This window comes from Falco peregrinus, chromosome 1 (assembly GCF_023634155.1).
Source record: "Falco peregrinus isolate bFalPer1 chromosome 1, bFalPer1.pri, whole genome shotgun sequence".
Taxonomy (NCBI): Eukaryota; Metazoa; Chordata; class Aves; order Falconiformes; family Falconidae; genus Falco; species Falco peregrinus.
In genome coordinates, this window is record NC_073721.1 from 80,760,000 (window position 1) to 80,784,430 (window position 24,431).

General features: G+C 39.7%; 1 protein-coding gene across 3 annotated transcripts in view; it reads left to right on the forward strand.

The window, feature by feature from the left end:
• The first annotated feature begins 21 nt into the window (after window positions 1-21).
• Window positions 22-24,431, forward strand: part of UBR1 (ubiquitin protein ligase E3 component n-recognin 1) — a 75,580-nt gene continuing 51,170 nt past the window's right edge. For 2 of the 3 annotated variants that reach the window (XM_055815933.1, XM_055815944.1), the window contains exons 1-5: window positions 22-173; window positions 11,919-12,175; window positions 14,281-14,359; window positions 16,479-16,589; window positions 20,697-20,827. In XM_055815933.1, coding sequence (XP_055671908.1) covers window positions 93-173; window positions 11,919-12,175; window positions 14,281-14,359; window positions 16,479-16,589; window positions 20,697-20,827 — 659 coding nt within the window. In that variant the 5' untranslated portion in view covers window positions 22-92. The remainder of the gene's footprint in view (window positions 174-11,918; window positions 12,176-14,280; window positions 14,360-16,478; window positions 16,590-20,696; window positions 20,828-24,431) is intronic. The other variant, XM_055815937.1, reaches the window with a different exon arrangement.

Below are 24,431 nucleotides of genomic sequence, written 5' to 3' on the forward strand. Positions count from 1 at the left end.
GGTGGGCTGAGGAGGCGGCGCCGCGGCCGGGTGACGGCGGCGGCTCCTTCCGGGCGGTGACGTCGTCGCCGGCTGCGTCCCTCGCTCTCAAAATGGCGGACGGAGCTGACGGAGGGCCTCGAGCGGGAGCAGCGGGTGGCTGGCTCCCCGTGCAGCCCCAGGAGCGAGCCATGGTGAGGCTGTAGCCCGGCGCGGCGGCGCGGTTCCCTCTGCCCCCGCTCGGGGGCTGCCTGTGGGCTGCCCGCGCTGCGACCCCCGCCGCCCGGGCGAGCTTTTCCGGCCGCAGGGCGCCCCGCCGCTGGCGGCGGAGGGAGCCGGTGGGGCCGGGGCCGCCGCCTCCTCTTTGGCGGGGCTGCTGTACCGCCGCGCGCCGTTGTGCGCTCGCTCTTGGCGGCGGCACCCGCCGAGACGCGGCCGCGCGCCGTGGGGCCGGGACGACCGGGGCCGAGTGTGGGCGGCCCGCTCGCTGCTCCCCGGCGGGGCCCGGCCGCGCACCCGGCCGCTGCCCGCCCCTGGCCCCGGCGGCGCGGGCTGCCCCCGGCCCCGGTCGTCTGTGCGCGGGGAGCGGGTCCTGCCTTCAGCCCGGCGAGCCGCTGCCCGGCGGCCCGGGGGGACGCGGCTGGTCGCCAGCTCCCCGCAGCGTCACCCACCCCCTGTGCCGTGTATTCGTTTGACCTCTGCGTTATTAAACGAGATCAAACTTAAGCAAGCCCTGTGCCCTTAAAACCTTACAGCATATACATGCATCTTTTATCCTTTTTCTGACCTTACGTTTCTTAATTAAACGTGATTTTACTGGGGGGGGGGAAAGACTGAAGGCTAACAAATTATTGTTTTACAGAGTGCGAATGAAGCCACAAATAATGGAGTTTAGAAAGGGTGTAGATGGAGACGGTTGCTGGTTTGCTGAACAGAGTTACCCTCTCTTTTTCTTTTCTGTGAATTGCTTTAATCGTCTATGGATTTAATAGTCCCTCACTGAACACATCTTGGTGTTGCATCTGTCCGGTGGTGGTAGATAAGGGCCTGCTGTGCTTTCCTTCACAGCCTTGTAAAGTAATTGCTATGCTGCAAGCACTTTTGCTGGAGGAGTTTAAAACCCAGAAGCTGTCAGTTTAAGAGAGGGAGCCTGAATGTGTTTCAGAAACCTTACATTTTATGTTTTCCTGTTAGAACCTGAATGCATAGCATGGTTTTGAAGCTCTTTGACTATGGATGTTCAAAAGTCAAGCACTGGCAAGCCTGTGCACCACTAAAAAAATAGGGGGATATCAATAGGAAAATGTTTACTCATAGATCTTTTCTCACAGGTTGCAGTGTTAAGCCAGAAACTTTATTCACTGTGCCTTTCCTGTCAGAATTATAAGAGTGTATACAAATCATGAGGTTGCAGTCTGCGACTACAGAGGCACTTCTAAAGTGAAGTATAATTCTGTGGCAGTAGCAGACCTATGTGTGGATTTTCTTTCTGTATTGCAAATGATTTAATTTTAAACTCGTGAAAATGTAATTCGATTGCTTTATAGCATCAAAAAATGCAACCTGAGTCAGGCAACTTCCTAAGCTTTGAGAGCCATGTCTAGGGTCAGAGAGGCACTGAGAATGATAGTTGCAATTGGCAGCAAAGCAATGTGATCAGCCTTGCGTTATTTGGGGACATAAGAAGCTGAGTTAGCCCAGGCAACCCATTAAACTGATAATAGTCATATTGTGAAAAACATAGGGGAAGATGTCGAAGAGATCTTCAGGTGCTTAAAGTTGATACTGATCCACTAAGTTGTCTTAATTTTTATGTGGTTTCAGCCAATTGAGAATCTCTGTGCCAAAATTATCATTATTCCAGGACAGGTGGGTGGCCGCCTAGGCGGCATTGTCTGCCATATACCCAAGCAAACTGCAGAAATTTTCATAGGGAGTATGAGGGGAATGTATTACATCAACGGAGAAGGGGAGCTAGGCGTCTGGGCTTAGGTGGTGTCCGATAGTATTCATGAAGTCAGGTTGCAAACCTAGCTATACTGATGCCAGAGAGCTGTAACCTGGAAGCAGTACTCCCAATTTATTGTTGTAGTAAAGATGGTACTAGTTAGGTGGAGCTAACATATCCTGATTGCCTTATGTTTTCGCTGTGCGCAGCTGGTTTGAATGTTCTTTCACTGTGGTGCTGGAATCGGGAAGTTGAGGGACTGTGGAGCAGAAACAACTGACTGAATGGAGTGAGATTTGGCGTTGGTGAACTTGTCAAATCTGTCTCTGTGTCAGCCCAGTCAGACTGACTCTCACTTTCCATCTCTGGCTTTGGGTGCTGTGCCGTACCACACCGTGACTAGTAAAAATTCTTAGAGTGCTGGCTGCATGATGCAGGATTACCTGAATGATTCTGCAGGAGCAGCACTGATTCTGAAATGGATGGTGATGATTTGGGTAGTAAACCTTTCAGCACGCAGTCCAACTCGGTGGTTTCTTCTGTGTGCTGAACTCCAGCTGTTTGAGTTCAATGACTGCAGTTGGAAATACCTGAGTTGACTGTTCACTGTATTAGTTGAAGTCATGTCCTGGCTCTGCCCTCTACTTACTGTAGTGGCTGTATGCTTCCTGAGCTGAACCGCCCTGAGAGAGGGAGGGCTGAATTTGGGGTGTACTGGCACTGACCTAGTAATAAACTTCTCTACCAAACTTTTACTTTCTTTCTTTCCCAATGGCATCTTAAGTTTGCTTGGCTGATTGGTGGGCTGGACTTGGCTTGTCTAGTAGTTGGCTAGCAGGCATTGCTGGTCGCCTAATAAAAGCCTGCTTAGCAGGCTGGATCCATCCCTTTAGTTGGTTGTCCATCTGTATTCTAAACAAATTCCAGTTTGACTTCTGCCTGCTTTGCTGGCTGGTATCTGGAATATACGAGCAAGGTTTAGATATTAAAACATTTCAAAGATTTTAGTTTATACTAAATCTTCAAATTTTGACATATATGTACCTTCTCCTTTATAATTGTGAGGAAAAGGGATTTTTTTTCAGAATTACTGTCTTGTCATCAGTCAGTATGTCTATAAAAATGTATAGATGTAAGTGGGGTACTGGTGTTTAAGAAGAGAAGAGCTTCATAATGAGGAAATTGCCTTTAAAGGCAGGAAAATAACTTTATTTTGATTTTTTTTTTAATCTCAGAAAGCAAAACGATGCAGGTACTTGTGTATTCTAAAGTATTTCAGATCTTGTGTTGTGTGTCATTCAATGCTATTACATAGTTGAAGAAATGCACGTGAGGAGCCTTGCTTCTGTAGTTGTATTGTAATCAAGCAGTAATATGGAGGGGATACTCATATACAGGTTATTTATTGAAATTTATGAAATTGGAGCCAGGCATCTTATTTTGGAGTTGCAGTGACTTCTGCCAGTTTTAAATCTAATCTCTCCTAAACTGAATTAACCTGGTTAGACCAGATGATAGTCCACATAATTTTATATCAGATTATGTTAAGCTAAATTAGTTTAAAACTTCATCTTTAGGTAAACCAGCATGTTCTTTTGTGTAAATAAGTCCTAAACAGCATATAGTCAAAGCCGCTGTTTTTAGAGCAGTGCAGTGTATTAGCAGAACAGTGTATTCTGTGCACTTGTATTAGTGTCCAAGAAGTGGAGTCTGTGGAGTTGCAACAGGTAACTTGAGCATCGCCTGCTTGCATCCTTACTATTTAGCACTACCAAAATGCTTTTATTTTGTCAACGGCATTGGGCAGTGCTGTGTCTTCTCCTTCCTTGTCTGCTTTCATGTTTACTCATAAGTCTTGGTAATTTTTGTTGCTTTGTAAGCTTTGGTTAGTGCAGGAGTAATCTGTCATTTTGAAGGTATCTTTGCTCAGGTCCGCATAAAGCACACAAATTTTGGTTGCTGTAATTCTGCTATAATACTGTTACAGTGCTGCAAGAGGTACGTGACTCCAGGAGAATGTAGCTGCAAGTGGATGTCCCTGATAGCATGCAGCTGTTTAGGTGGTTCCTAGATCCCAGAGCAGTAGACAATCAAGGGAAAAACAGGCTGGTTTTGGTGTACAGGGGAAAGCATTTGGGAGATGCTGAGTGAGTGCTAAATACAGATAGATATACCTGAATTTTATTACACATTCATTTTTGCAGAATTAGACTATGAATACGATGGATCTTAAAATTAATGGTAATTGGAAAATTGGGTGGTTGTAAGACAAGTTGGAGTACGCAGGAATTAATACAAAAACCTAGTGGGTTTTTTGTTTTCCCCAAACATAACTGTACCAAATTAATTAATTACTACTTTATAAATATCCACTGTAGTTGCCATTTCTGAAGTGCAGCGTGCTGTGAAGAAATGTGATAGATATTCAAGGGTAGGAGAACATGGAATAGACGTTAAGGATCAGACAATGAGAGAATCAGATTATTTCTTTTGTTCCTCTGGAAACAAAAAGGATCTGTTGAATAGTCAGAACTTTAAGAAAAAGTTTGATTTTTAAAATCTCAAAGACTACAAATAACTCTGCAAAGATGATAATTTTGTTATTTTTCTAGGGAGAATAGCTCCCCCCCAATGTATTTTGCACAATGTTTTGTTTAATTGTGTGATACTGAAATCCTGTTTCCACTGTTAATGGTACATTGCTGTCTACCTTATGCTTGTTTGACCAAAAATTTTGGAACATGAAAGGTGTTTAGATTGCAGTGCCTTGAAGACTTGGGAATTAATTCTAGAATTTCTGGCTACTTTGTTTTGCCTGTTGAACCTACTTAGTAGTATCCTGCTAACTTTGTAGCATATTTAGACTAGAGTGCCTAGTTGGTAGACAGTATGATAGAGATACCTTCAGCATGGTAGGGAGAGAACTATGGGCTATGCTTTTACTTAAGGTGTCTCCTTGGGCACCTGATTGCATTCAGGCACTTACCCTCATAAACTGAAGCTGCACTCTTGTGTTTTGGAGATGACTGTGATTTAAAACTGACGTCTGACCCCATGGTTTCGAAAAAGTTGAACAGCCTTGCTCTCTGTGTTGTTTACCCTGAAGCCGACATTAGTTCTAGCTGTCCAGCAGCCGAAAGAGTAACCAGTGGTGTTGGTGGTTACTTTTGCTTCTCTGATTGTCACTGGTTTGCTCTGGTTCAGCTAAATTGGCAGTTGTTGAAGACTACTGGAATCAAGGTAGATTTCTACTGTAGTCAAAGCTTTAGTTGTCTGTGCTGCTGTTATGAGTCTCATTCCCATTGGGCAAACACCTGCATCATTAAAGCCTCGTTTAACATTAATTGGCACCCTGCTTTGACTTGGGGGCCAAAGTTTAAATGAATGTAGAGATCAAATAGTTCTTTAATGTCTTCAGGTCAGAGTTGATGTTTTGTTAGGACAATGTTAGGCAGTCTTGAATGTTACCCATGTTTTGCCAATAGAAAATAACTTTTGAAACCAAACTTGCTTCTTTCGGTGTAATTACAGATATCCAGAGCAGACTGAATTTTGGTACATGGCTGGTTCCCAGCCATGTTATATGAAGGAGCCATGTGATTGACCTGTCAGAGAACAGGTATTTCATGATTGAGTTCTAAATGGTCATTTTTTTTTTTAGATTAGCTTAGATTCTCTACTAAAACATTAGCTTTATTTTGTTAGAGAATGTGAAACACATCATGAACAGCTACATAGTGCTTCTGTGACAAAAACTAGAGGAGTTTCCATTTTAACTCCCTGAACTGTGCCCTTCCTGAGATAGTAAAATTTATGCTCCTGAAAAAATCATTTTGATTTATGGCAGGGAAGAGCAAATATGCTAATTAATTTCTAGTGCTGATTTCTGAAACCTCTTCTTTAGGGAATATAAATCTTTGAGGTTGAAATACATTGCCTTATCTCCTTGTTACTTTTACTAAAAATAATGCCTAGGTGTTCTGTACTTCAGTTGGATCTTATTTTCAGTGCATTAGAAAACTGATATTTTTAAACCAAATTAAACAGAAGGGAAAATTGAACTAAAAATTTAAAAGCAGAACTGTATATGGAAATGTTAGTTCAAGAATCTTTTGGAGTTTGCTTTCTAAAGAATTTTTAAGTGTTCTGTATAGTTACCAAAGAACTACTGTGTGGTTATCCTTTTAAAATGTCTTTTATAGTTGCTCAATTGCATAGATAATATCAGAATAAAAATTTTCTGTGATCTGTTGTCCTGCTAATCTCTGATTAACTAGTAACATTAGAGCAAAGGTGCATTGGAGCAAAGCAGCCTTTTGGATTTGGTATTTGTTGAATGACACCTGCTTGAAATCAGTTGTACCCCCAGCATTTTATGTATTTACTTCTAAAACCCTGCTTCTATCTGCTGTTTTGACAGGCAGCTGGTATTGCCATCTCGTGCTTGACAGATTTGTGTCATGTACAAACTTAAAAGTTTTTTTTTACTACTACTTTAAATTGGAATATTGGGCCAGATAAAGGTTTTAGTTTGTGCTGCTGGCAGTGCCTATTCCTTCATAATTTGTTATTTAATGTGTATAAATATTAATATTCCTTCTTGTCACTGATTGCATCAAAACTATATTTTTAGATATAGAAAAATTTATATGGTCCCATTTGCACTAAAAGATCAGTGTGTTAATCAGTGCAGTTGAAGTAGAGCTGCCTTTTATAATATTGCCTAATACAAAGTGTTAGTTTGAAAAGACTTCAGAATTCAGACAGAGCTGTGCTTAGAATGTAAATCAAAAACTTGTCATGGAAGGTGGTGGCTACTGAATTAATGTATGTAATAAACCTGTTGCAATGATAAAGAAATTCTGTCACAGTGGTAAGAAATCTCATTTGATGCTTGATCTATAAGTGAAAAGGGAATTGAAAGAGTTTGTTCACTTTTCTTTTTCTTTATATGCTTTACTTAGCTCTCATTCCTATTATTATTTGCAGTATTCACAAATGAATGCATATGTGAATGACAAAATTGGATATAGATACATTGGATATATGTGACAGATATTTTGGCTTTTTCATAGCAGTATTTGTGGGGAAATATTCTTCATCTTCTCTGACCTTTTCTGATGTGATGCTTGTTTAAAGGGTTTGGAAAAAGCTTATAAGCTGTCTTCTTAGATGTAGTAGAAAACTGTGTGTTGGTTGGAATTGACTTGGGATGATCTGGGCATGCTTACACATGAGAAGGAATATTGGTAGTCTGATCCCACAAAGAAACACATGTTTCCATGCAAGATAAGAGACTATCTCCTGCTCTTTCTCAAGTGGTATTGCAAGGTACCGCTCTTAAAGATTACAGACTACTGCTTTTGTTATACATAACTAATCAAATGGTTGGGACAGAATGGTTGCTGTCTCTGCTCTTTTGACAAAACTGCTTATGCTTGAGAAACATAGCTTTACAGCTCCTTCATTCCCTTCGTGTAGTTTGAGAATTATTGTAATCTTAAAAAAAGGAGAATGTGACAGGAATCTGTGATTAAAGGAGGAAAAGAGGTGGGGCTGGAGAAGGTTAGAGATACTAAATGTAAAAGAAAAGAGGCAATACGTGTCTTTGATGCATGCTCTTCACTAGTGTCAGTTTCCCAAGTGTCACTTTTGCCTGTCGTTTTAGATGCCTGGCAATGCCCACCGACATGGGGTGGATGTTGCTCCCTCGGCAGCATGGGTGGTGGTGTGCTGCTGCTGTGATTACTCCCTCAGCTCCCTGGTCATTGGTGTTTTTTTTTCTGGACCATGCATATGTCTGTATGGTCATTCTTCAGTTAACTTTTAATAAAAATGAGAAAATGACCAAAAATCCAATTAAAAGAACATTACTAAGATTGCTAATATAGATAGTCAAAAGCTGAGAAATTTCAGAATTCAAATTTGAGGTGAAGCCTTAATTTACTCCAAATGTATGTGGAGGTGATATTTTTTCTAAATTCGGTAATTTTTGGTTTGCAGCCTAAAAATACTTTGCAGTGGAATAATGGCAGTTGGAGTGGAGTGTGTTCAGGTCTGCTTCGTCTGGACTTTCCTCTGTTGCAGTGTACTGGGCTGTGAGCACTGGGGGGCTGTGGAGAGCCAGTCAATGGTAGCATTTTAGTTACGTGATAATGTTTTTATCTTAATTGTGTTATCTTATGACCTCTGCCTCTTTCAGTACCTATTTCAAATTTATTCTTGAGTGGAGTCAAATTTGGAAAATTACTTTTCTGTGGGGCTTACTTGTAGAAGAAATTGGAATTTTAATAGGGATTGAGAAAGAAACAGTATTTCCCCTGGTGAAGGCATTTGAATCACAGGATGTTTAGGGCTGGAAGGGACCTCTGGAGGTCATCCTGTCCAAACTCCCTGCTCAAGCAGGGTCATCTAGAACAAGTTGCCCAGATCCGTGTCCCGTTGGCTTTTGAGTATGTCCAAGGATGACACCTCCACAGCCTCTTGGGGCAGCCTGTGCCAGCGCTGGGCTGAAAGCTGCAGTGCAAGCCCCCTGTCTGTACTTGCAGCTGTCTTGTACAGCTCCTGGGCTTTTCTAGACTCGCAGCCTATCCCGTGCGTAGGATGGTTGGAACTTCATCGATGGTCATCAATGACCAGTTGATGATGATGCAGTAATTTATTTCCTCTTCACCAGTCAGTATATGATCAGCAAAGGAAAACTAACAATTTAATTTTTTATGTTTTTTTGTATCTGTAGCACCTAAGGACTTGACAGATGTGTGCTTAGGTAAAGGAGTGTTCATCAAAGTATTCAAACCTGAGTTTCAGTATGTGTGCGCAAAGGGACCAAGCTAGCATTGGACAGTCAATCTGAGCTTAGGGGTGTGCTTTATTTGGCAGCTTCTGTATTTTTTCATGGGTTTGTGCCTAGTTTTATACAGTAGAATATAGCATACTAAACAGATTTTGATGCAAGGAATAAATTACTACTTGGAGACACAGAGGGTATGGGATAGATCTGAAGTTTAGCCTCGGGCAGCTTTTAGAAAGAAGAAAAAGAATATTCTTCTTGTGAATATAATGGGTATTTCCTGGGTAGCGTATAGGTTGGAGATGTAATTTAGTGTGTTTACCAGAAGACAGCCAGCCTGCTTGAGAAAGTTTTCTCTCTTCCCTTCTTCCCTCTCGTTCCCTATGTCCTGTCATCCCTCCTCTGAACAGCATTTAAATAGAATTAAAAGCTTTGCACAGGAATGCTTGAAATGTTTGTGAATTAGACTGTATGAGAACCCATTCTACACTTCTGGCAGATTTTAAGGAAAGCTCAGCCTTGTGTTTCTTAAAGCTATGATGCGCTCTGTTCCAACAACGCAGAAGCTAAATTTACACCATCCTTTGGGAATAGAGCTTACCAAGATAGAAGAGCTACAGACTGGGATTCTCTTGTGCTTTGCTAAGGGATCACTTACCACGCACCCCATGTGAACAAATACAGTAACCAAATTGGGAAGGGAACTTGCTAAAGCCATAGTGCAGTATAGGTAAATTAAAACAAAAACTAAAAAACAAATTAGAGGAGGGAACTTGTTTAAGGAGGAACATTAGATTATGGAGTTTCATCGTTACAGGAATAATTTACTTGTGCTCATTTTAAATCAGACGTATAAAAATAGAGACGTGATCAAGGAATTAAGTTTTCAGTTAAATTTAACAGTATGGTATCTTTCTGAGAACCCCCAGCTAAGTGTGATATTTTTCTTCTTTAAGTGTTGTTATGCAAGTATGTGATAAATTAGGATTTCATTTTCGGTTGCTTTTTAAAATTTGGTGTCTCTTGCCCCAGGTAAGCATAATTTTTATTTTAAAAAATGTTGCTAGGTAGTTGAAAAAAATTGAACAACTTAATTAAAAAGGCACTCAGCTAATTTGTGTCCTTTCGTTTAGTTCCTTTAGCACTGTGAATATGTGAAAATAAATAGGTACCTATATATATGAGTGCATATCTGTATATGTATACAGAATGCATATGTATTACATGCATGTGTATGCTAAAGTTTTTATGACCAATATGATGGTCACAGTCATGCTTACTGTTCAAGTAATAAATCTGTTCTTGATCTAGAATTTTTATTAGAATTGGCATTTAAATAAGTGGTTCCCTTCACTTCATGGATGGATATGTAAGGATGGATTGAATGCTTTGTGATTTTAGAAATCTGATTAGACTGGTCAACTTGCCCTTATAAAGTGAGGATATTCTAGGATGATTTGAGGACAAATTTGCTCTTCTGCTTTACCATATTATTCATGACTTTTCTTTTCCATCAGTGTCTGCCATGCATTTTTTCCATAACTTTGAGCTCATGGATCACCATGATAAATGAAGTAATGGACTACCTAAGGGTAATGCTAAGGAAAATTGGTGGGTAAAATACCAGTAGAAGCCTTGGGCTAAACCTAAACATATTAGTTTAGCGCTACAGAAGTGTAGTGTCTTGTTAAAGCCATGAAGAAAGTGTTTAGAGGGACTACAACCTGGAACAAATCTCCTTAAACAGATTAGTTTTGGGCAATGGATGTTATTGTTAATCTAGGCTGTTGCAACATTGTATCTCATTTCCATTTCTTCTGTTTAGGTTTTGTATGTAGACAGTTTTTTGTGGTTGGTTGTTAGATAGACATGCCGTTTTTCAGAAAACAAATATGCAGTTTCTACAGGTTGTTTGCAGATCTGGCTTTCAGAGTACCTGGGATTGCAGCACTTCGGACTGCATATATTCCGGATGAATTTCTTTTTTTGGAGAACTGTTCTGATCTAGGCGGTAAACTAGGGAGCTGTAACCTTATAGATCTATTATTTAATCCCTTAGCTCTGTTGATTTGGGGGATGGGGGGGTGGGCAATCCAATGGTTTGATTGATGTAGTTTTCATTTTAATTAAGAAACTGGGGTATTTTTTGCCTTTCACATAAGATGATGTGCAGTTTCATCGTTCAAAAAAATTGAATAGTCTGCTTCATTGAGCCTTCTCTCAATCAGAATTCTTTGGGTGATTGCTTTGCTTATTTTCTGCTTGCTGGCCTAAAGGAAATTCCTTTTACAGCTATTTGTGAACCTGCATACATAGTTTTTTCTTGAAAAAATAATTTTGGGGTGTTAATGTTGTGTATGAAAGGATGTTGTCTTTAAGAGCCTTGATGGGTACAATTGTTACCTGATTTGCAGTGGGGGAAAAACATGGTATTTTGAAGTAATGGGACGAATGTGAAGGAAATAATTCAGACTTGAAGGACAGAAATAGAACAGTTGGAGAGAACTGTTCTGAAACTAGAGTAGTTAAAAGTAGAATTAGGGACTTAAATTAAGAAGACTTAGAACCTCAAGTCAAAACACGAGTACTTTCTTTAATTGTCTTATAAATATAAAATTGCATTTTAGTCTGGTTTCCCAAGGGCATTAAGCTTACATAATCAGTTGGGTTTTTTTTCCCCTCAGTAGCTAGTCAACACTGACGACCAGTTTCAACAAGGCTTTACTGAAGTGTAACATTTTCAAAGACCTTTCAGTTGCTGCACGTTTTTTGATTATCAGGAGGCTAAGGAATGAATCCCAAACTTATTTCCCAGCTAAGACACAGAAACCTGCTGTTGCTTTTTCCATTTGTTGGCAGCTGAACAGACATAAAGATTTGTATATTCACTGACCTGTTGGCAAGCATGTAGTTGAAAATGAATTAGTGCATGCATTGCTCTACAGTAGCATACTTGCCAACTCTTGCCTCAGAGTGTTTTACTAGAAGACTTCAAGGTAACAGAGGTTACTGTGGTGGGTACTGAAAGGAAAATAGCAAAGAAATCCTGGGAAAACATGATTTCTTGGGTTTTATTGCTTGCAGAACTGACTTGTGATGTGGAAAAGAATTCTGGATTCATAGAAAAAGTGCTTAATGTTATTTTCTTTTTATTTATTTAGTAATTTATGTTTATCCATGCGTGTGTTTTTCTTGCAGTGGTATGATGAAAGATTCAACTTCCAAGCTACATTTTTACAGTGCTTGGCAAAACATGTGCCAAATATTTACTCAGCTGAAATGGACCCCTTGCTGGAGAAACAAGAAGAAATGGTCCAGGCAGCAATATTATACCCCTTGGAATGTTATTTGTTTGGGGAAGACCCAGATATATTCCTGGAGAAACTACAACAGAGTGGAACCTCCCAGCTCTGTGGGAAAGTGTTCAAAGGAGGGGAGACAACTTACTCTTGCAGGTAAGAATGAAGGTATGTTATCATGAATGTTCCCCATGTGAGATAAGTGGTTTAATAAAATCAGTTGCACTGCTAACTAGTAATTTCTTGTGTCATGGTAGGTCTTTACTTAAATGACAGTGGCATTTGCTTCACATTCCAAACCACTTCACAGTGAGGGAAATTGCATATGAAAAGCGGGCTCTGACAGAGAAATGGGAAAGAATGTGGAAAGGATACTAAAGGTGCTGAAAGCCATTCGTTAAAAGTATTGGATGATAGGGTATGAGTATGGGGTCTTGACCTGACCTGAGCGAGAACAGGCATAAAAATCTGCGCGCTGTACAGGGCTCACCCTTTCAAAGTCTGAAACAGTCCAGCATTTCTGAGCATCATTGGTCCTTTGCTTAAGCAATAGGTGTATGACTAATGGTCATTTTTTTACCTTCTTTCTCATCCTGGAATATATGAAAGATGGCATTCCATTGATTTGATTAAAATTATTTTATTAATTATGATTAATACAAATATATTAATTAATATGAATAATATATTGATACTAGAAAGCCGGAGGTCTCTGGTGGACGTAAAGACTGCAATAATTAGCATTAATATGATACTGTTGTCATAGTTTATTGTACTTTCAGTTTATCTTAGAAGCCTAGAAAAATTCATCAGAAATACTGAAAGAATATTGTTAGGAATGATTAATTTTATTATGGCTAAAATACCCAGCCCTTAGAATTTAGGAAGTGTCGAAGTGAAAGCTCTATGTAAACTTTGTTTATGAATCACACTGTAAGGTTTTAATCCATCACATACTCTTCAGCTTTTCCTAGGAATGAATTAGTGTTGTATATGAAAGGAGAATGGTCTTTGAGGAAATCCTTATGTGTTTGCTAAAAGGTATATAGCAAATGCAGCATTGGACTCTACAAAGGAAAAGGATGGTCAAGGCAGTTCAGTGCTGCTGTAACAGCAATAACTCTGTTTCTGCCTCTGCAGAGTTCTTATATGGTAGCAGGCAAAAAGGCTAAGTTATGTATCTCAGAGGTGGTCACTTTTTCTTATTTTTTTGAGTTCCTTTCTTGCAAAAATGTGGCAGTATTTGTACAAAATGCTGTACTTAACTACTGCAACTGAAGTTAATATGAGTTTGCTTTAGGCTTCTAAAATGCTGAAAATAATAGATACTCTGAAATATTAAAATCGGAGTGCCTTGAATTGGCCATTCAAATCTAGCAGGCCCTTCTGGCTTATTTTTTCTTTTAATTCACTTTGCAGTAGATTTATGGTAATAAATGAATGTTAGTTAAGTATTAAATTATTGTAATGATGATGATCATCTAAAGGTTTAAAGAAAATTTATTCTGTAATCATAATTACCATACTATTTTATTCATATTGTAAAGAAGGCTTGAACTAAATATTGAATGATGGTGTGAAACAAACTTCATATATTGTCATGGAACGCTTGTCATCGACATTTTGCATAGAATGAAACAGCATTTAAAGCAAGAAGAGTGACCATGTTTTAGGGAAAAAAAGGCAATGTAAAAAAGCTTATGTTTGGAGCATGGGGAGGGGGAAGAATTAATTGCCCATGAGTGTAATTCTGGATTTTCAGATACGTGAGAGCATGACTGAAACTGTTAAAATTAAATTTTAAAATGTATATATTCTTTGGCTCATTTAATAAAGTAATTATCTTTAGACTTTGACTTTTAACTGTTTTGAAAGTTACAAACATAACCTAGCAGAAGTGTAACAAAAGTTTCATTAGCAAACTGGCTACAGTTGTTGGAAACAATAATAAAGGTTACTTCAGAGTCATCATGGTTTTTAATAGCTGCTGATTCTTAGCAAGAGAGAAATATGTTAGGAACAAGTTTTGAAAGTGGAAATCAGGCATGTTTCTGATAGAATCTGATATAACAGGTTCAAGTACATGGTTCAAGCCTAACAAGATAAGCTTTCATCTTCTTTCTGTGATGTGGAGTAGCCAATGTTTTTGTAATTTGAATCTGTTAATCTCTATTCTTATTTTCAGAGTAGCATTTTCTTTTGTGCATGAAAATTCTGTGTGTTTGTTTGAGAAAGTTTTCCAGTTACCATCTTTGTTGCAGAGACTGTGCAGTTGATCCAACTTGTGTACTCTGTATGGACTGCTTCCAGAATAGCATTCACAAGAACCACCGGTACAAGGTAGAAAAATCTTAGATTAAGAAATTGTACTTTTAGCTTTAGAGAAGAATTTTTGAGGATATAATAAACTGCATATAAACCATATAGTAACTTTTATTTCAAAACATAAAATCTGGGATTAGTTATTTATCTGTTTATCAAGTTTCTAACTATGAAAAGCCTCTTTTAAGAATAATAACTTTCTAATTCAAGAACCAATGGGTAAGAAAGTGTTTATGAATGCATACGTTGTTACTCTGGCAATATCACAGAAGCGTATGTCAGAGCAAAAAGCTGTGACTGAAAATGACGGTCATGTCCTGAGTCCCAGTCAGTACTCTTTGGAAATTTAGAATGAGAAGGGCCATTACTTCAGCACTTTCATCACTGATGAAGTCTCTGTGTTTCTACTCTGTTCTTCCATTTAGATTTCTGTAAACTACTTTGTGCTTAGTGTGGACTATGATAAAGTTAAAACAAATGTTAAGCATCAGTTTTTTTGAGGAGATTGTTCTAGAATTGGATCATCTTTTTCGGATAACGTTTTGATTCTCTTTAATCCAAATCTATGTTATCTTTGAGAGATACTCATGCTTTAATTAAAGAAGGATCTTTTAAATATTCTTAGCTAGCTCATTGCCTAAACTGTCATCTACTATTTCCTTCCCAGGCCCCCTTTTTTGCTCGCCCTCTTCACTGGGCACTCTGTAATTTCAACAGCCTTGGAAGCAGAAATGGAAAATGATACATTCTCATTTTCAAAGCTGGTCTAATTCTGCCTGCTGCAAGAGGCAAGAAAATATACAGAAGCATCATGTATTCAAATTGATTGTCTTTCATGAGCAAAAAGTGGGCTAGATGTTTTTTCAGCTATTCCTTCTATTCATTGACATGACATCCATTGAAGAGATTTGACTTGTATTATCAGTTAGTCATAAATCCCCTTCAAGCTGGTATGTTTCAATGAGAGACAGTTTTGAAGAAGAACCTAGCATTCTCAACATTAACTGGGACTGAAATACTATATTCTGCCCCTCTGTATGAGACCTTGTATACTGATCTGAAAATGTATTGTAAATATTGATTCAAAGATGCCCAAAACTACTTGGATAATGCAAATATAACTTCCATATACACATGCACGTGCGCACACTTCACAGAGGTAGGGTGAAAACTAGAGGAAATAGTAGCGATTACAGAGCAATTTGGGATCACGGCTGGGCTGAGGAGCTGTTGTCCTTTCCCTTTTCAGTAACTTCTTCAGGCAAAACACCAGCCATGGAAATAGGTGGTCAGATGGGAGCAGATTTACTGCATTTCCCTTTTAAAGATGCAGCCTAAATAATACAGATTATGCTTTTTATAGATCCGTAGAATATCTGGAAGGGACCTAAGGAGGTCACGTAGTCCAACCTCCTGCTTGAAGTACGTCTAGTTAGATCAGGTTATTCTAAAATGTTTCAAGTAAATAACAAATTTTTTAAAGTCTTTTTATTGGGTCACTTTAGTGTTTTTATAATTATTTTAGGATTGAGAATTTAGAGTAAGCTGAAGATAATTATTTTTGCCTGAGTTTTGTCAGAACTTTTTGCTAGAGGTGAAGGGTCAGAATTTGTACTTTTCTGGAAGTGTAATGCAAAGGTAAAGTTGCAGGAATGTATTTAGGTGCTGATTATATCTTATTTTCTTTGTTTAGAAGTAGAGATACTACTAAACGTTCAATATATGCATGTTCTTGTTTATATTGTTTTCTAACTTTACTAAGTATATTGTAAAGAAGGGTTTAAATAAATTTGCTATTATTTTGCTAATAAAATCAGGAAGCACTTATTCATCAGTCCTAGGCTTTTTCACACTTTCTAGTTAAATTTGTTTGACTTGCATACCTTTTGCAGCAGCAACTGTATTTCTTGCTTTATTTTCTGCTTCAAAAAGTTTAGGTTTTTCTCCCGCACTCCTTTGATAAGTCTCCTTTTATCTAAGAAAAGAAAAAAAATGTAGTTAATCCATTGGTTATGTAGTGATTCTTGTATTTTGTAACTAGGTATTTATATTTGTGTTTAACTTAAATAATGCATGTTTCTATTTCTCTTGCTTTTTATGTGCATATTTCATGACTGAAATACATGTTTTTTTACAGATGCATAGCTCCACTGGAGGCGGATTTTGTGACTGTGGGGATACAGAGGCATGGAAGGCTGGACCACTGTGTACTAAACATGAGCCTGGAGCATCAGGTTCTCCAAAAGAAGTAAGAATATTGCTTAAAGTGAAAGACAAAATATTGTAAATAACTCCTTTTTAAAGAAGTTTTGTTTCCTGTGTATGGAAGTACATATATTGTATAATTCATGTAGTAGGTCCAATTGAGCTGAATCAGGATTTCCTTGATCAAGGTGTTTGGGGGCCAAATGTATATATTGGACATCCTTTTGTCTCTGAACAAAAGGCAAAATCCAATAGAACAGTTCTATCTTAAGCATTTCTGTCTTTGGTTCAGAATTTAAATTGCAGTTTCTTGCTCTTTTCTTTGCTGTGTGTATTATTCAGTTCCTGTTGATAAATAATGGGTTTCCCAGGGGTTAGTAAATGTTTAGATATAGTGCTTGATTTTAATATTTTCTCTTTTTCTTTATTACTGAACAGGTTTTTTTGGGTTTTTTTGTCAGTTACGTCTGTGTGATCTGTCACTGTGACTAAAAGAAGTCCTTATGCTTTAAAACTAACCTTATGGTAGGATGCATCGTGCTTTTATTATACTTGTTCAAGCAGCACATAAACAAAAAATATGCCATCTTATAAGCAGTTCTCGAAGAGAATATAAGCAAATCAGTTGCTTCAGGTAAAATTGTTTTTTCAGAGTCCTACATTCTGAGATAACCAGGACAAAAAAACCTTAGCATTTCTCATTGCACATAGACCCCTAATTCCTCCTGGCTTTGTTGCAAAAATACTGTTCATTATAATCTAGCAAAAAATCAAATGGAAAAGGCATAAAGAGCACTGACCTTGCAGAAAAATGTGACAAAGATTTCCTTCACTCATTCCTCCTTCAAAAAAACCATGAGACTGAAAAGTCCTTGATGTAGTATAACCATTACTTAGCAACAACCAAAACCATCAGTGTGCTATCAACATTGCTCTCACACCAAATCCAAAACAAAGCACTGCACCAGCTACTAAGAAGAAAATGAACTCTATTTCAGCTGAAACCAGGACAATAAGTGATATTACTCAGGTGACCAGTTTCTTACAGACAGTAGCATATGTTATGGATTTCACCTGTCATGGCTCACAAAAAAAAATAATCACACAGATACCTGGATGAATGTGGGCCTATGAGGCACATTCAGAACTTTAACAAAGAGATTCTAAACAAAATACATTTTATCTCCCCGCGTTAAAAGTCTTCTGTTCTAATTCAATAGATCTTCTAACAGTTGTTTCAGTACTTTACTTCTGAGAATCATAGTATTTTTTGGTTCCATCAACTCTGACCAGAGTCCCTAAAATGGTTTATGAAATGTTTACCTCCAACTGGGGAACCTGTTTCTCTGCAAGGTACAGATTTTGACCTCACAGATATGGTATTTGCATCTGTGACAGCATATTCTGGTTTTTACCTCCCTTTTCTTTAGAACAACTTTTTCATAACAACGAAATAATTAAAAAAAATGTTAGGATAGACACCAATACCATTATCAATAGAAGTTTATCACATGCTTGTCAAGCAACAAGCAGTCTTTTCTGGATGATCCTGACCACTGTTCTTTTGATTACTCTAAGGGCAGAGGATGTATCTTGCTAGGGTGTTCATAAACTTACTCTGATAAGGTAGGAGCAAGTAAGAAGAGGGATATGTTTGCAATATGTTTGTCTGCTATGCAGAACATGGTAAAAATGTGCTTAGGAACTGGCTGCTATTTTTAAAAGGTAGATTAAGTTTATAGTTTGATCTACAGAGTGACCTCTTCTTGAAAATGAGCCCCGAGTAGAGGACAGGTTTCAATCTACAACATCAAAGATAAGCACCAGAGTTTTTAGCATTTCTGAGATAACGAGGTGAGCATTAGTAAAATACAGCATTAAAAAAAAATTACAGCGAGGAGATATTTATGAAGCTTGGTGTGTATGTAATATGGGCTCAGAAAAGCAACCCTTCATTTAGAATCCCTACTCCAGGCTTTTAGGAGTCATCTGTTCTCTATTGGTTCCAAACTGATGTCTTTTATTATGCTTGTATATAAAACCTTTTTGCCTAAATCTTTCCTTAAAAACAGATAACTGAGAATTCATGTCTGAGATAAAAATACTTTCCAGGTCCATTTGTTTACCTTTTCAAAAAAATAAAAAAATTGGTGGTTAGTTATTTTTAAACTTTGAACATACTTAGTTCATTCTTCCATGATTTTGTTTTTTGAAGCTTTACCTGAAGCTTAAAAAACTACACATTTTTGGGCATAGTTCTGAGGCAATTCTATTTTCACACTTTCAATTTACATTAGCTGTATCTTAATTCATTTTAGTGTGACTTCTACTAATGGGGATAGCATCGCAGGTGGCATTGCATGATTTAACTTTTCACTACTTGTATGAGTGCAATCCCCACTTTCAGCAGTTTGTAAATCCTTTGATGTGGTTTCCTTCGGTTTGTTCTACAGACTGAAGGAGAGCAGTGTGTCTTACTACAGGGTTCTTGTTTGGAGTATCTCTGTGCGCAGCTCTATTTTCCTACAGCTCTTATCATTTTTGCTTAATGTGTTACTGCTTAAAAAGCCAAACTCCTAAGAAATACAGGGGGGAAAAAATGAGTATATTTACAACTCAATTCAACTAGATTATTCATAGTGCTGTGGTTTTTTCATCCTTCTCCAAACTTTATGATGATGATAGCTTTGTCAGTCTGGGGGGAAAAAAAAAAAATTACCGTAGACATTACATTCTTAATGTCTACCAAGATCTACTATGAGCTTATCCAAAACTAAGTATATACACACAGTGGTATTTGTAGACCATGATTTCATTGGCAGACGTTTCAGATTTTATGTTTGGCTCCAAATTATTCTTCTAATGCTTATGAGGTCAGAAAACTGTTCAGTGCTTTGGAAGCAGTTGATCATGGTAATGTATTTTCAATTATCTTCCACTGTGTTTTTAGCTTTTCCATTATATGGACACAACATGTTTTTACTTGGTTTTTAATTATATTTTTAAAGCAATCTGCTTCATAAATGGATAAATGTGACTGTAGTAGACTGAAGAATTTTTCAGAAACATGATTCTTAGCTATATTAAACACATCACTCTTTCTGTTCTTTTATATTTAACATATGCCAGTTTGTAGAGGTGAGAGTGCCCATAGTACTTGGGATTAAGTCACATGTGAAAAGCTTTATTTTTGGAACAGATCTTTGTTTCTCATCTTTTCTGACTTTGGCAAATCCATACGTACTCAGATTTTGTAGGCAGTTTGGGTCATCCCAAAATTATAGGAAACTTTGTGTGAATACTCAAAAATATCACCTTCTGTCATATTTATATACAAAATTAATGGATTTGGTTGTGTTAACATTAATAACATTATATAACATTTCATATATTCATACGCTGGAAGGAAGGAGGTATGGGGAAAAGGTCATCAGGGCCCTTGGATTAAAACTCTCTTTTCACACAATGTCCTTGTCATGTATCTGTGTCTTGTAACTGAATATTGATTGTTTCATTCTTAAGTGTAGATTTGGTAATTATTTTCTTAGCTTATAACTTAAATTGCTCTCCTGTTTACATGCTTATGGAAAGGATTAATAATGCTGTATGGCGTAGACAATTCACTTTGAGTGGATGGGAAATAGATCAGTTCACAGGGATATTTTAAATGATTTCTAGACCTGGGATGGGATCTCTGTGGAGAACAGAATTGAGTTCCTTTAGATGATTCTGTACAAGGAGAATCATAAGTATTTGACAGAATATTTGGAGAAGAGCAAGCAATGCGGGGGAAGAATTTTGATCTGGCCTGCAAACTTTTGGTATCTTTAGGTGTACGGAAAGCTGTTAACCAGCTTTTTAAAATTTAAGTTTTAAAAATAAATTGAAGCTTCCTAACACATTTGGTGAGGCCTTTTGTCATCTATTCCTACACAAAAACTGTAAAAAAGGTAGGTGAAACTGTTGGAATACTACTGAGAGCCCTTGGGGTGAAATAATTTTTAAGAGAAGAAATTAGGCGATATTAATTTGCTTGAAAATCATGAAAAGGCTAATTTCCGGCAGTAAATACAGTAATAAGATATTCTACCAACCGTTTTTTCATTTTTTATTTTTTTTTTCCATATTAATGTTATCTCCTGTTTTACAGAATTCTGAATGTCAGTTGAATGAAGAAATTATGGAGCATTCTAGGAGGGTGTTTCCCTCTGTGATAAAATACATTGTAGACATGCTTATATGGGAAGAAGAGAAAGAACTGCCTCCGGAACTCACAGTTAGGTAGGGAGTATTTCCAACTTTCTCTTCAGGGCATTAAAACTGATAATAATTTTGCCTGTGGTATTCTTACAGACATGCAAACATTAGTGCCAAAATTCCTGTAAATAGCACTGTAGCAATTTTGATCTACAGTTATATAGAGGAAAGCTCTTGATACATCATGGGAAAAGTAGTGTGTGACTGTGCTCCGTCAGTCACTGAGGGAGCTGCTCCGGTGTCAGCCCTGTCCGCAGCAGAGCAGCAGATCTTGGTGCACAGTGGGTCTTCCTGAGGCAGGGAAAAGCCAGTGGAGAGGCCCACCAGGAGCTGACAGCTCTTGTGGGAGATGTTGACAAGTTCTGGGCATTGCCAGAGTGACCTCCATGCCTATAAAAAGCAGCCTAGGGAGCATAAGTGACCAGGAGTGCTGCAAGCAGTGTGGCATGTCAGGCAGGGCATGGCAGTTTCTGCTGCAGGGCGTGTAGGAAGGGCATAGTCACCCTGCTGGCTCAAGAGGTGAGTTCATTTGGTGGTCATCACCCTCTCAAAAGGAGCTTAGCTATGGTATCCACCCAGTGGAAAGCTGTGTCCTCTGCACTTGCCAGAATTGATGTGGTGACCCAGACAGAGCTCCCACAAAAACATGCAGCCATCTAGGTCTCAGGCTGCAGAGAGTGCCAAGGGCCTTTCACTGGTAACGGATGGCAGCAGTGGGGACAGCTGTGTGAGGTGCGACCAGATAGATGATTTGCTCAGCCTGGTGGCAGTGCTATGTGAGGAAGTAGAAAGGTTAAGGTGCATCAGGGAGTCTGAGAAAGAGACCGACCAGTGGAGCCATGCTCTACCCTGCCTGAGACAGAAACAGGAGCAGCCACCAGAAAAAAAAAAAAAACCAAGATCAAGGGAATACTGTACGCTCCCCCTGCCAGGCTGGAGGCAGTAGCTTAAATGAGAGAAGTGAATGGAGACAAGTCCGCATGCAGGGTGGCAGTTGAAAACCCTCCTTGCCCACCTTGCTTTCCCAGGTGCCTCTGTACAATAGGTATGAGGCTCTGGATGTGGAATGCAGGTCAGTGGATGATGATCTGTCTACACCAGAGGTGTTGCTATGGTCAGTAAGGCCTACCCCACCCCACTCCCACCCCCCCCATCACAACCACCTCCACAAGGAGGGAAAGACAGGTTATAGTATAGGCAGCTCCCTTCTGAGGGGAACAGAGGGTCTGATACGCTGGACAGACCCTCTTAGGGAAGTCTGATCCCTCCCTGGGGCTTGGGTTAAGAACATAACTAGGAAACTTCCCAGCCTGGTACAGCACTTGGAGTAAGTACTACCTGTTACTGCTCTTTCATGTGGCTGGTGATGAAGCTGCAACATGTAGTCCAAGGGTGATCAAGAGACTCAAGGCCTTGGGGTGGTTGATAAGGGACTCTGGAGCACAGGTTATTTTTTCCTCCCCCTCAAGTTGTGGGCAGCAACACTGGAAGAAACAGATGGGTCTAGTCTATTAATAAATGGCTCCGTGGTTGATGTCACTGCCGCAGTTAGGGAGTTTTTGATAATGGGATGACCTATGTGGCACCAGGCTTGCTGGTGTCAGATGGGATTCACCTTTCTTGAAGAGGGTCTTTGCTCACAAGCTAGCCGGGCTCTGACAGCTTTAAACTAGGCTTGAAGGGGAATGATACGGGGCTTGCCCGTGAGGAGCTGTGGGATGCCATGCCAAGGTTAGAGGGTCAGGTGCTAGCAAAGGCCCTCAACCTGTTGCTTTGAGACATGCTGGCTACACTGCAGCACACACGTTCAAGTGTCTTACAGTCTTACAGAGATGAGCCAGCAGGTCCTGGGGTAATAGGATCCAACAGGGAAACACCAGTGAAATAGCCCAAAGGAATTAGAGGGCCTTCCTCTAAGAAGGCAACATGGCCAGCAGCCCAGCTGAAGTGCCTCTATGCCAATGCACGCAGTATGGGCAACAAACAGGAGGAGTTGAAAGCCACCATGCTGCTAGAAAGCTACGACCTAAATGCCATTACTGAAACTTGGTGGGATGAATCCCATGACATGGCTACAGGCTTCAGAAGGGATAGGTGAGGAAGGAGGGATGGAGGTGTCCGCCTCTACATCAAGAAGCGGATAGTGTGAATAACTGTGAAGAACAGCCACGAGCAGGTTGAAAGCATAGGGGTAAGAATCAGAGACTGAGGTAACAAAGGGAACCTTGTGGTTGGTGTCTATTACAGGCCACCCAATCAATGGGAGCCTATTGACAAAGCCTTCATACTTGAGGCTCTTGTTATGCTGGGGGACTTCAACCACCTTGACATGTGCTGGAAAAGTAGCATGGCGAGCTGTAGGCAATTCAGGAGACTCCTGGAATGCATTGAGGATAACTCCTTAAGCCAGCCCTACCAGAGGGGATGTGATACTGGACTTGTTGGTCACCAATGCAACTGAGCTAATCAGTGATGTCAAGACTGGAGGCAGCCTGGGCTGCAGTGATCATGCACTGGTGGAATTCGCAGTCCTGAGGGATATGGATCACGTGAAGAGTGAAGTCAGGACCCTGAATTTCAGGAAAGCAGAATTCCAGCTGTCCAAGGAGTTAGCCAATAGGACCCCCTGGGAAACTGTTCTCAGGGACAAGGGAGCAGAACAGAGCTGGCAGATCTTCAAGGATGCTTTCCATAGAATGTAAGAGCTCTCAATCCCCAGGTGTATGAAACCAGGAAAGGAAGGCAAGAGACCAGCATGGATGAGTTGAGACCTGCTGGTCAAACTAAAGGCCAAGAATAAAATGCACAGGCAGTGGAGGCAGAGACAGGTATCCTGGGAAGAGTATAGGGATGCTGCCCAGTTGTGTAGGGATGGAGTCAGGAAGGCTAAGGTGCAGCTGGAGCTGAACTTGGCAAGGGATGCAAAAAATAGTAAGAAGGGCTTCTACAGATAGGTCAGTCAGAAAAGGAAGGTTAAAGAAAGTGTGACTGTTAACACTTGCCACTGGAAAGTAGCAAACTAGTAACAGTAGATGAGGAGACAGCTGAGGTACTCAACTTCTTTGCCTCCTATTCACTGGCAGTCTCTCTTCCCACACCTTCTGGAGTGGATGGACATGAAGATGGGGGAGCAGAAGCCCTCCCACTCTAAAGGAAGAGCAGGTTTGTGACCACCTGAGGAACCTGAATATACAGAAGTCTATGGGACCTGACCAGATGCATCCCAGAGTCCTGAGGGAATTGGCTGATGTAGTTGCCAAGTGATGCTCCGTGATATTTGGAAAGTCATGGCAGTCAGGTGAAGTCCCTGATGACTGGAAAAAGGGAAACATTGCACCCATTTTAAAAAAAGGTAGAAAGGAGGACCCTTGGAATTACTGACCTGTCACCCTTATGTCTCTTCCTGGGAAGATCATGAAACAGATTCTCCTAGAAGCTACACAATGGCTGACACAGCCCAGCTGGCTTCACCAAGGGGAAGTCCTGCCTGACCCACCTAGGGGCCTTCTATGATGGAGTGACTATATCAGTGGACAAGGGAAGAGCTATGGATGTCATCTGTCTGGACTTCTGTAAGGCCTTTGACATGGTCCCCCACAACATCTTTCTCAACAAATTGGAGAGATAC